The 12259-nt window shown below is 35.2% G+C and overlaps 1 protein-coding gene and 1 non-coding gene across 2 annotated transcripts; one reads left to right on the forward strand and one right to left on the reverse strand.

Moving 5' to 3' along the window:
- Positions 1-816: 816 nt before the first annotated feature.
- LOC147400367 (uncharacterized) lies at positions 817-6425 on the reverse strand. Its single transcript, XM_086444574.1, has 7 exons — positions 5327-6425; positions 3839-4567; positions 3184-3554; positions 2998-3099; positions 2422-2476; positions 1051-1511; positions 817-966 (listed from the first exon to the last, which is right to left on the reverse strand). The coding sequence occupies exons 1-7, from the start codon at positions 6423-6425 to the stop codon at positions 817-819; spliced, it is 2967 nt and encodes a 988-aa protein (XP_086300700.1).
- A 958-nt stretch (positions 6426-7383) lies between these two features.
- On the forward strand, positions 7384-7490 carry LOC147400368 (small nucleolar RNA R71). The gene has a single exon (XR_015179559.1). It is a non-coding gene; the product is annotated as a small nucleolar RNA R71 (small nucleolar RNA).
- Positions 7491-12259: the final 4769 nt, after the last annotated feature.

A 12259-nucleotide genomic window follows, 5' to 3' on the forward strand; every position in this document is an offset into this window, starting at 1 on the left:
AAACGGTCCAAAGATAGCCTAAATCATTTCCTAAGCAACATGAAAGTCTAGGATTTCGCCTCAGCAACAATCAGCCAAGTTCTAAAATCTGTTGAGACCTATTTTTCATTCACAAATGTCTAAATAAAATATCTCTAAGTAGCAAAACAGGATCATTATTCAAAATTACCATATTAGACCAACATTGAATATCAAATTCAAACAAAACAAACGTCTAAGCTATCCTCAAAGTCTATGTAATATCGAATTCCAACTCAACAGCCACATATCACAGTAATCAAGTTATCATCATTGACTCGAAAACAAAAGAAATGCTCAAAAGTTAAAAATTTATTGTAAAAATTTTAATGCAGAAAATAAATAAAAGAATAGAAAAGAATAAAAGAATGAAAAATAGAAGAATGAATAGAATGATAGTATGACTTTAATGAAGCTAACAACTCAAAGAATAAAATAATCAAATTATCCTCCGACCCCCCCCCCCCAAACTTAATTATCTTCATTGCCCTCAATGAACAAAAGCAAACAAACTAAAGTAAGGAAATTAAGGGACAGAATAACTCCCTTCTCGATTTTTCTCGGGTACAACGACATTTTCTCCTTTCTTTTCAAGCAGTATCCTAAAAAGAAAAAGAAAAAGCCACGCTTGTAATCAATGTTAAGTCGTTAACTCACACAAAGAAAACTCATACTTAGTTAAAATATCCAAAATAAAACAAAACATAACTAATAAATCTAGAAAATAAAATTGAAATAAAAAACAGAAATCAAAAACAAAAAAATAGACAGAAAAGTAAAATAAAATAAAAATAGAGACTACATCTCCTCCTTCTCAGCTGCTCCAACACCCTCATCTCCATCTAGATCCTCTGCCTGAGAAGACCCTAGTCCCTCTCCATGTGACTGTCCTGGATAAACTGGCATGTTAGGAAACTGTGACATGTTCACTGCTATCCCCACTGCTAGCTGCCTCATCATCAACTCAAGAGTGTTGTTGCAGGCATATTGATACTCTGTAAACTACTGGAGCTGCTCGCCTTGTTGATTAACCCTTTCTTCCAACCTCTCCATCCGCTCGGCCATAGTGAGAGATCTGGAAGACTGTGGTCTTGCCTCTTGACTCTGAACAACTGGTGCCATTCTGTCAACCCCTTTCATACCTTGCACTTTACTGTCAAAAAGTGTAGCCATAGGAGCCAAAGTTTCCTCATCTGCCCCAAATTGGACCCCAGCAACAACACATAAAGCAGTGATCAAGGAAGAATAAAATAATGACATGGAAGTGTGCGTATAACACTGTATAATATGAGAAGATATGAATTTTCCCACATCAATAGATTTTCCAGTCACAATGCAGTACAAGAGAATTGCCTTTTCCTTATTAATATTACTAAAATGCTTTAATGGCATCATTCTAGCCCCCAGAAAATAGTACCAAGCCTTATAGTCCTTAGTGAGCCCAATGCTCGGAAATGTCACGGGTTTTTCTTTTGTTAGCTTCCATTGGGTACCTGGTATAGCAATCTCTTGCAATATCTCTTAATAATCTATTTGCCACCCAATGAATCTATTATAATCGTCTTTCGTAATATCAGGTAATTTGAAAAATTTGTTGATAGCCTCCCTACTAAAATCGACCTGTTTTCCTCTAACAAACACCTTCCTATGGTCATGTTCAGGAGCATTGGCATAGAATTCCCTCACAACTGGTACTATTGCAAGCTTAGGTTGTGCACAAAACGTTTCCCATTTCCTCTCTTCTATAATCCCCCTAATATGAGGATATCCTACAACTGTGACAATTAATCCCCTTTCTGCTATGGGATTTCTACCAGTTACCGATTCATAGAACCTATTCTATGCATCTTCACTAACAAATTTTTCTTTATCAGAAACAACCCTAGATTTCCTCTTCTTAGAAGTACTTTATGAAGTCATTATTACCCAAATAAAACCCTTCTAATCAGAAATCAACCAAACACAGAACTTCAACAATCAAGAGAGAAGAAAACCCTTACCACTTTTGCAAACCTCAAACCTCTTCTTCAAATCTCGAATCCAAACTTCAATGCAATCACCTTCCTTCCCCCAAACTTAGTAGTAACCTTTCATTTTTCTAAGAAGAAACAAGAATAGTGAGAGTGATATGAACAAATGAAAGAAATTTTATGGATTTAAATAGAGTTAGGGGAGGTAGAAAGTTGAGGAAGAGGAAGAGGTGAAGGAAAATGAGAGGTTTTTTGAAGAGAAGAAGAAAAAGGGGCCGAGAGAATGTGAGGAGTTTGAACCAAATGAAGGGTTTAACCCCTTAAAATTCAAACTTCGCGACTTGCGCCGCGGCGGGTAAGTCATTTCTGTCGCGGCGTCTAAGCATGGGTTTGCCCTCTTTATCTAAGATTTTCATAAACCGCCGCGGCGCACATGTACCTACCGCCGCCGCGGAATTGACTGGGCAATACTGAAACCCTTTATTCACCTGAAAAATAAAACAAACATAATTAAAATCAAAACAAATAACATAAAACAAATCCTAAACTACCTAATAAAATAAAATAACAACTAAAACTAAAATAAAATAAACTAATGAAATCCTAAATCCTTGAACTTAAAAAAAATTAAATTGTAAAATTAAATAAATTGTTCAAAAATTAAAATTTCAATGCTGGAAATAAATCGGGTTGCCTCCTGAGAAGCGCTAAAATTTAAGTCTTTAGCTAGACTTTCTTGAATCTTCACTTCGGAATTGAGAGCAAAATGGACACCCACTCGGTACTAAAGTTCCCTCCGAAGTAGTGCTTCAATCGCTGCCCATTTACTATAAAAATCCCATTCGACGGATGCTTGACTTCTATTGCCCCCGATGGTAAGACCTTGTTGACAGTGAAAGGATCAGACCACCGTGATCTTAATGTTTTCGAAAAAGTTTAAGTCTTGAATTGAAGAGGAGAACTTCGTGTCCCTTCTTTGAATTCCCGTTTGTGAATGTGCCTATCATGCCATCCTCTTTGTCTTTTCCTTATAGATCTTAGCATTTTCATAAGCATCGTTCTGGAACTCTTCCATCTCATTTAGTTGTAACAGTCTCTTCTCCCCTGCAGCCTGTAAATTGAAATTCAAGAACTTAACAGCCCACAATGATCTATGTTCCAACTCAATTGGGAGATGACAAGATTTGTCACAAACCAATTGATATGGAGACATTCCAATAAGTGTCTTGAACGCTGTCTGGTAGGCCCATAGAGCATCATCCAATTTGGTTGACCAATCTTTCCTTGAAGAATTGAATGTCTTCTCTAGAATCCTTTTTAGCTTACGGTTGGATACCTCAACTTGACCACTTGTCTGTGGATGATAAGGTGTAGACACCTTATGTGTCACTCTATATTTGCTCAAAAGTGAATCAAATTGTTTGTTACAGAAGTGTGATCCTCCATCACTTATGATAGCTCTTGGTGTTCCAAATCTTGCAAAAATATATTTCTTCAAAAATCTCACCACCACCTGAGCATCATTAGTTGGCAACGCTACAGCTTCAACCCACTTGGACACATAATCTACATCAACCAAATAAAACGATTAGAGAAAGAAGATGGAAAAGGACCCATAAAATCAATACCCCAAACATCAAACAATTCAATTTTCAAAATATTTGTTAGAGGCATCTCATTTTTCCTAGATATATTCCCAACCCCTTGACATTTATCACAATTGGCAACAAAATTATATGAATCTTTAAAAAGAGTAGGCCAATAAAATCCTTATTGTAAAATTTTTGCTGTTGTCTTGGTTGCTCCAAAGTGTCCTCCAACTTCGCGAGAATGACAATGTTGAAGAATACTCTCCATCTCCTCTTCCGGCACACATCTTCTAGTTATACGATTACCACACATCTTGTAAAGGAATGGATCATCCCATATAAAATACTTAATATCTGAAAAGAACTTTTTCCTCCTTTGGTGGGTGAGTTCGGTAGGCACAATCCCCCTAGCCAAATAGTTGACAATATCAACATACCATGGGGCTTCTCTAACTACAAATAGTTGCTCATCCGAAAATTTCTCATTAATATCCCCATCAACTTCTTCATTTGGCTGCACATGGTCCATCCTAGAAAGATGATCTGCAACTACATTTTCGGTACCTTTCTTATCCTTGATTTTTAAGTCAAATTCCTGCAAAAGTAAACTCCATCTTAGCAACCTTGGCTTTGCATATTTTTTAGCAAATAAATACCTCAATACCGAATGATCGGTGTAGACAATCACTTTAGAACCTATTAAATAAGACCGAAATTTTTCAAAAGCATAAACAACTGCTAAAAGCTCTTTTTCGGTAGTTGCATAATTCAATTGAGCCTCATTTAAAACTTTGTTAGCATAGTAAATCACATGAAAGACCTTATCTTTTCGTTGCCCTAAAACATCACCTATAGCATATTCACTAGCATCACACATCAAAGTAAAAGGCAATTCCCAATCGGGTGCAGCAATAACAGGAGAAGATATCAATTTCACTTTAAGAGTTTCAAAAGCATCTAAACATTCTTTGGAAAAATAAAAAACTGCATCTTTTACCAACAATTCACAAAGAAGTTTAGCAATTTTAGAGAAATGTTTAATAAATCTCCTGTAAAATCATGCATGTCCAAGAAAACTTCTAACTCCCTTAACATTGGTAGGAGGTGGAAGCTTCTCAATTACAATAATTCTTGCTTGGTCCACCTCAATTCCTTTAACAGAAATTCGATGTCCCAACACAATTCCTTCTTTTACCATAAAATGACATTTTTTCCAATTCAAAACCAAGTTTGTATCAACACATCGTTGCAAAACCAAAGAGAGATTATAAAGACAATTATCAAAAGAAGAACCAAAAATAGAAAAATCATCCATGAACACTTCAATGTATTTTTCAATCATATCGAAAAAAATTGACATCATGCAACATTGAAAAGTAGCAGGGGCGTTGCACAATCCGAATGGCATTCTTCTATAAGCAAAGGTTCCATATAGACATGTAAAAGTGGTCTTCTCTTGATCTTCCGATGCAATTGAAATTTGATTATAACCCGAATATCCATCTAAGAAACAATAATAGTCATGCCAAGAAAGTCTCTCCACCATTTTGTCAATAAAGGGTAAAGGAAAGTGATCATTTCTTGTGGCATCATTGAGTTTTCGATAATCTATACAAACTCTCCATCCGGTCACCGTTCTTGTGGGTATAAGCTTATTGTTGTCATTCTTCACCATGGTCATACCACCTTTCTTAGGAACCACTTGGACCAGACTTACCCATGAACTATCCAAGATTGGATAAATTATACCTGCATCCATAAGCTTCACAACCTCCTTTTTCACCACTTCTTGCATGGAAGGCTTTAATCTTCTTTGAGGTTGCAACAATGGCTTGTAATTCTCTTCCATCAAAATCTTGTGCATACAAATTGATGGGCTAATTCCCTTGATATCATCAATAGTCCATCCAATAGCTTTCCTATGCTCCCTTAAAACCCTCAATAACTTTTCTTCCTTCAAATCATTCAAAGAAGAGTTAATACTAACAGGATAATAACAAGACTCTTCTAAGAAAGCATACCTAAGATGTGATGTCAATTGTTTAAGTTCAAGTTTAGGAGGTTCCTTTTTAGATGATGGTTTATTAACATGCACAGCTCCTAACTCTTTAAATTTAAGCTTTTTTGGAAACTCACAAAGTGGCAAAACATCAAGATTATTCACATATTCAATTATATCTTCATCATCACTTAGAGTTCCTAAAGTTCTACCATTTAATATGCAATTTTCCAAAGGTAAGGGAGGAAAAGATTCATTAAAATTTTCAGCTACTACCCTATCCAAAACACTTATTGCAAAACATGCATCAACATCGGAAGGAAATTTCATAGTCTCAAAAATATTAAAAGGTACTTGTTCATCTTGAACCCTTAAAATCAACTTACCTTGATGAACATCTATGAGAGTTCTACCTGTGGCGAGAAAAGGTCTTCCCAATATGAGTGGGACATCCTTGTCTTCTTCCATATCCAAAATGATAAAATCAACAGAAAATATGAATTTATCCACTTTTACCAAAACATCCTCAATAATGCCTCTAGGATGCTTGATAGATCTATCTTCAAGCTGCAAGGATACCGTTGTAGGCTTCACTTCCCCTAAATCGAGTTTCTTGAAAATAGAGAGAGGCATCAAATTAATACTTGCACCAAGATCACATAAAACTCTATCAAAATTAAAATCATCAATAATGCAAGGAATAGTGGAAATCCCTAGATCTTTTAGCTTTTGGGGAAGCTTTCTTTGAAGAATAACACTACATTCTTCCGTGACCATAACCTTTTCATTATCCGTTAATTTCCTCTTGTTTGATAGAACTTCCTTTAAGAACTTAACATATTTCGGCATTTACTACAGCATATCTACAAAAGGAAGATTAATATGTAAGCTTATAAAAATATCAATAAATTTAGAAAATTATCTAAATTTTTCTTTCGCAATCTTTGAGAAAAATGAATGGGATTAGAAGATGGTTGTGGAATAGGTTGTAGAGTAGGAGTGGTAGCATCTTGATATATAGGAAGAGCAGTTTCATCCTCATTTGCTTGCTTGCTACCCCCCTTTGATTGTTCTAACTCCTTCCCACTTTTAAGAGTTATAGCTTTCACATGTTCCTTGGGATTCTTCTCAGTATTACTTGGTAGTGCTCCTTGAGCCCTTTCCGTCAATAGCTTGGAATCTCCCCAACTTGATGTTCAAGGTTGCGAATACTTGCACCTTGATTTTTGAAATTGGCTTGGGTATCATCAATAAATGGATTGATCTTTTGCATGAATTGGGTGAAGACCTCTTCCATTGTTGGTTTCTTCTCTTGAGATTGAAAGTCGGGAGGCGATTTTTGCACATTCGCATTGTTGCTCCATGAGAAGTTCGGATGATTTCTCCACCCTTGATTGTAGTAATTGGAGTTAGGATTGTATTGTCTTTGATTGTTGGCCACATAATTCACTTATTCGGAAGAATTTGCTTCATATGGGCCTTGACATTCCAAAGTAGGATAATTCCCTGCACAATTATCACAAACTACATTAGAAACTGTAGCAACATTCATTTTCTTTAAATTATTATTTAAAATAGCAACTTGAGCAGTCAAATTAGTAAAAGCATCAATGTCATGAACTCCGACTGTCCTTTTCTGTGTATTCCTACCAGATTTCAGGAAGTTGTTACTAGCCATGACTTCAATTAGTACATATCCTTCCTCCGGTGTCTTGTTGAAGAATGCTCCTCCACTTGCTGCATCCACCATGGTTTGAGTGTTTGAGAGCAAACCGTTAAAAAAGTTTGCACTTGCATCCATAACGGTAGTCTATGGTGCGGGCACTTCTTTAAGAGATCTTTAAACCTCTCCCAAGCTTCATAGAGAGATTCTTGATCTTGCTATAGAAAATTGATTATATCGTTCCTCATCTTCGTAGATTTCGCTCGTGGAAAGTACTTAGTCAGAAAGGCATTAACCAGCCCATCCCATGTAGTAATGGTTCCTGAAGGTAGTGAGGTCAACCATGACTTAGCCTTGTTGTTCAATAAGAATGAAAACAAACGCATTCTTATGGCATCATCAGTCACCCCATTGTGCTTGAATGTATTACAAATTTCCAAGAAATTTGCAATATGCAGATTTGGATCATCATTAGCCAACCCCCCAAACTTAACCGAAGATTGTATCATCTGAATGATGGCAGGCTTGATCTCAAAAATGTTTGCTTGAATAGGTAGCCTCCGAATGCTAGAGACACCCATATTAGGAATAGAGTAATCGTTTAGTGCTCTATTCGGGACTGCATCTTCACCACCACCATTATTCTCTTCTTCTGCCATTGCTAAAACTCCTTGTTCAGCTCTTTGCTTGCGCTCCCTATTGAACCTTCTAAGTGTTTTATCAATATCAAGGTCGATTAGCACTAAGTCCAAGCTCCTTGTCCGTCTCATACACTAAGAAAAAACTCAAAAGAGAAAAATGAATAAAGTAAGAATAAATAAAAATGAAATTAGCAATAAAAGCAATTGGTATTAATATTAGTAATCTTTAATCCCCAGTAGCGGTGCCAAAAACTTGATGCGTAGAATTTATGCTAGCAAGTGCACTAATCGTTTCAAGTAATAATATAAGATATCGTTCCCACGAGGATTAAGTTACTAAGTATAAAAAATAATCACTTAAATTACTATTTGATGAATCGAGAATTGTAGAATTGAAAATTGAAATAACAATGAAACAAGAAAGAATGGATTCTTATGGATTAAAAACCTAGGGCATTCGACTTTACTACAGATACTCCTACGTAATTGATTATTCAAAGTAATTCCTAAATTGCCTTATTTGGAAGTTTAATGCCCTATACCAACTAGTGTTTTCTCTCGAAATACGCTAGATTACTCCTTTAAATATTAACTCAACACATCTCTTTGTGAATTTAAATACCGAAGAGTTATAAAATCTGTGGAATTATCGTAAATTGAATTACTAACCTCTTAGAACATGCTAAAGTACCTCTATCGTTCATTCATTCTAACGTGATCTATTTTATTGATCTAACCTAGATCAATAAATCAATCAAAACTTTGGCCTTTAGATTTGATAGCATTAAACTCAAAATAGACATACAAATAAGTAATTGGAAAATAAGGAATTGAATTTGAATAAAACAACTATGAAATTGTATCTGAGTTACGTCTCAACCCTAGAAGGGAAATTTAGTTCATAACGAAATACAAAATAAACATCTTGAAATTAAACATAAAAGAAAGAAAGAATAAACCAGTAAAATTCGAGATTGCAGTAGCAATCACTTGATCTCCTATCCCCCTTCTTCTCTAGCGTCTCCAAGATATCTTAATAAACCCTAAAAACAAACTACTTATAGCCTCCATACGTTCTAAATACAATTGGGGTTAAATCCCCTTTAAATCGATCTAAAAGATATGATAACAACACGAGACGAAGGGTAAAAAAGGGATCGCGCCGTGGCGGGCATGTACCCACTACCGTGGCAGCCTCTGCCTCTTGTACTCCATTCTCCGAAACTTCGTATTTTCTTTCGATTTCACCCCGAATTGCTTCCTTTTCGTATTCTTGACCATTTATTACCTAAAACAATAAAAAGAACGATTACTAAATAAAATCACTCTCAAATTAACAAAATGTCAAGTAAAATTACATAGAATAAGTCGTTACAAATCGACTTATCAAGTTTCTGTCTAATTGACAAAACACATCTCATCTCCTATAACTCATATATGCCCCAAAACTTATTTGACCACATCGGATTGAGCATTTTTCAAACCCTCATGTGCCTAAGCTCAAAACAATGTTCAACTCTGTATACAATGCATGAGCTTTCTTTCAAAAAATAAAATAATTTGCAAATTTATACATTTTCTTGAATATACAATAGTATACTTTAAAAAAAAAAATTTAAGTAGAAATATCAGTGCCAGCACAAGCTCTAGTCATTATGTACAATTTATCATTAGAATGTCATGCCTAATAATCTTCCTCAAGTTTTCATGTTGCTTAATTTTGGTTTAGTTACTTTCCCAGTCATGCTCTAATAGACCTCATCAATCCTAGTCATAGGTAACATGCTAGAGTCAGTAAACATTAACCTCTACTTTACAACATAGTCATAAGTCACTAAGGGCACAATAATTACCTAATTATTTAAAATACTCACACAATATAAGGAAACAAGAAATCATTCACTTACTCGTATAGGTAATAATAAAGGTAAAAAATAAATAGCGCATGTAGTATGTGAAATCGCCTCGACCCCTGACTATCCGCTAAATAGCGGATTATGGTGTCCGATCTATGTATCTCGGAGATTTTTAAAGAATAAGGAGTCGCCACCTAATTTAGGTCTAGGAATCAAAATTAACTCCAAATGGGTCGGTCCACGGATCAGAGATATGCGTAAGGGGTCAGGTTACGGGTTTCGGAAGGTGTTAAGCACTGAACCCGTTGGATCAAGATGATCTGTCTCTACTACGATCGAAAAATATCTTACGGTCAACATTCAAAGACTAAATGTCAAACTAGGGTCCAATCATCATCAAATTACATTGGATTTACTAAACAAATCCTACGGTTAAAATAATTATGTGGATTCTCGAATATCGCATAATAGAATCCCACGATTGATAAGGCTTACATGGCACCAAAATTTAGTGAATCGATCAGTCATATTTGGAAGAAAGTGAAATCAATTAATACCTTGTTCACAAAATTACTGAATTGGCTCATTGATGACATTTATCAAAGAAATTCGATTTCTGAATCGTCACATACACTAAATTAGTGAGTTGACTCATACATTATTAATTAAAGAAATCTGATTTTTGAATGGCCACGTGTATCAAAATCAGTGAGTCAACCCAAACATGTTTTTAACCAAAGAAATTCAATTCTTGAATTGTCGTGTACATTAAATTAGTGAGTTGACTCATAATTTTTATCAAAGAAACTCAATTTTTGAAATGCAACGTGTATTTAAATCAACGAGTGGACTCAAAGATTTTTTTTTATCAAAGAAACTCGATTTTTGAAATGCCACGTGTATCAAAATTAGTGAGTTAACTCACACATTCATTAATAAAAAATTTTGATTTTTAGAATTGCCACATGTATTAAAAATCATTGAGTCGACCCACATGCCCAATTTCATAGAAAATTTCGATTTGGAATTTCTAATGCACACAAAACATTAGTGAGTCAACTCGTTGATTTTTATTGAAAAAATTGATTTTTAATTTTTCGTATACACACAAAAAAAATGAGTTGATTAATATCAACATTGATGAATTGACCCAATAAATATCAACGATGAGCTAGTCTATCATCTTAATATTACCAAGTTAATCAATCAAATAAAAAAAATGAGTGAATCGATCCACTAATAGTTTGGAATCGTAAAGATTACCATGGCGCCACGCATACCCAAAAATCGATGAATTGATTCAAATACATTAATTAAAAAAATTAACAAATTAAAAAATTAAAAAATTAAAAAAAGAAACTCGAAAATAATAATAAGAAAAAAGAACTAAAAACACACTTCTAATCATCCTATTCAATGTGCAAGAATGAATAAAAATAAACAAAAATCGCGTAAACAAACGTTTCTATAATCCTATCAATGCATGAAAAAAAAAGTCAAAAAGACAAAGAGTAAAAGAAGAACAAAGATAAACAAAAATAAAAATGAAGAAGATCCAACCACGAATTTACCTATAAAGAGAATTATCGGGAGTCGATTCTTTCAGGTAGGACTTGGAGACTCGCCAGTATTTACTGTGGAGAGATGGGGACAGAGAGATGAGTGTACTGCGAAGAAAATGATGGCTGTGAGTGAGATGGCTGTGTCGTGTAGTGAAAAACACAATGGCTGGGATGGCTATTGGTCTATGACGTGAATGCAGTAAGGAGACTATTGCACTAATGGAGAAGAATGTGAGAGATGATGCTGTGGAGGAAATTTATGGAGATGGTCAGAAAAAGATGTGAGCGTAGAGATACTACTGTTGATATAGAGATTGAAGAAGAAAACAAGACGATCGTTCAGCAAAAGGTGCTGCAATAGAGGTGAGATGTCAACAAAGAAGAAGAAAGGCGGATTTATGGTGATTATTACAGTAAAACGTGAGAGAGGGAGAAGAGGGCTGAGGCGTTGCTGACTTTTCTGTTACAAAACGTGACAGATGAAGAAGAAAGTGTGGGAGAGAAAGAGTTTGAGAGAGTTAGGAGGGCTGAAAGATGGTTGTGACAGCTACATTTTTTTTAAAGAGGGGTGTGATGTAATTGCAGGTTTCTTATGGAGAAGACGTCCTATTAAGAAGAAGGTGTTGTAGATTTTAATGAAGAAGACATTGGCTATTGGAGAAGATGGAGAGTGGCTGGAAAATGTTGGAGCAGCAATAAACAAAGAAGAAAATGGGTTGGATTATGGTTGCTGTAAAAATTAGAAAGTATGAGAATGTATGTTGTGGGTTTAATGGAAATTTTATCTTTTTTTTTTTTTTATCAAATGGGAGCCAAGAACACCTCCCCTCTAATTCGTTGCTTCCCTTATCTTTTATAATAGTATTCCTCATCAAAATGTGAGAGAGGGAAAGAGGGAGAGAGTGGGGAGAAAGAGGGAGAGAGGGGTGAGGACGTGAGATAGAGAGGGGTCCGTTAGGGA

The sequence above is a fragment of the Akebia trifoliata genome, chromosome 6 (assembly GCF_017979445.1).
Source record: "Akebia trifoliata isolate Shusen 1 chromosome 6, ASM1797944v1, whole genome shotgun sequence".
Lineage (NCBI taxonomy): Eukaryota > Viridiplantae > Streptophyta > Magnoliopsida > Ranunculales > Lardizabalaceae > Akebia > Akebia trifoliata.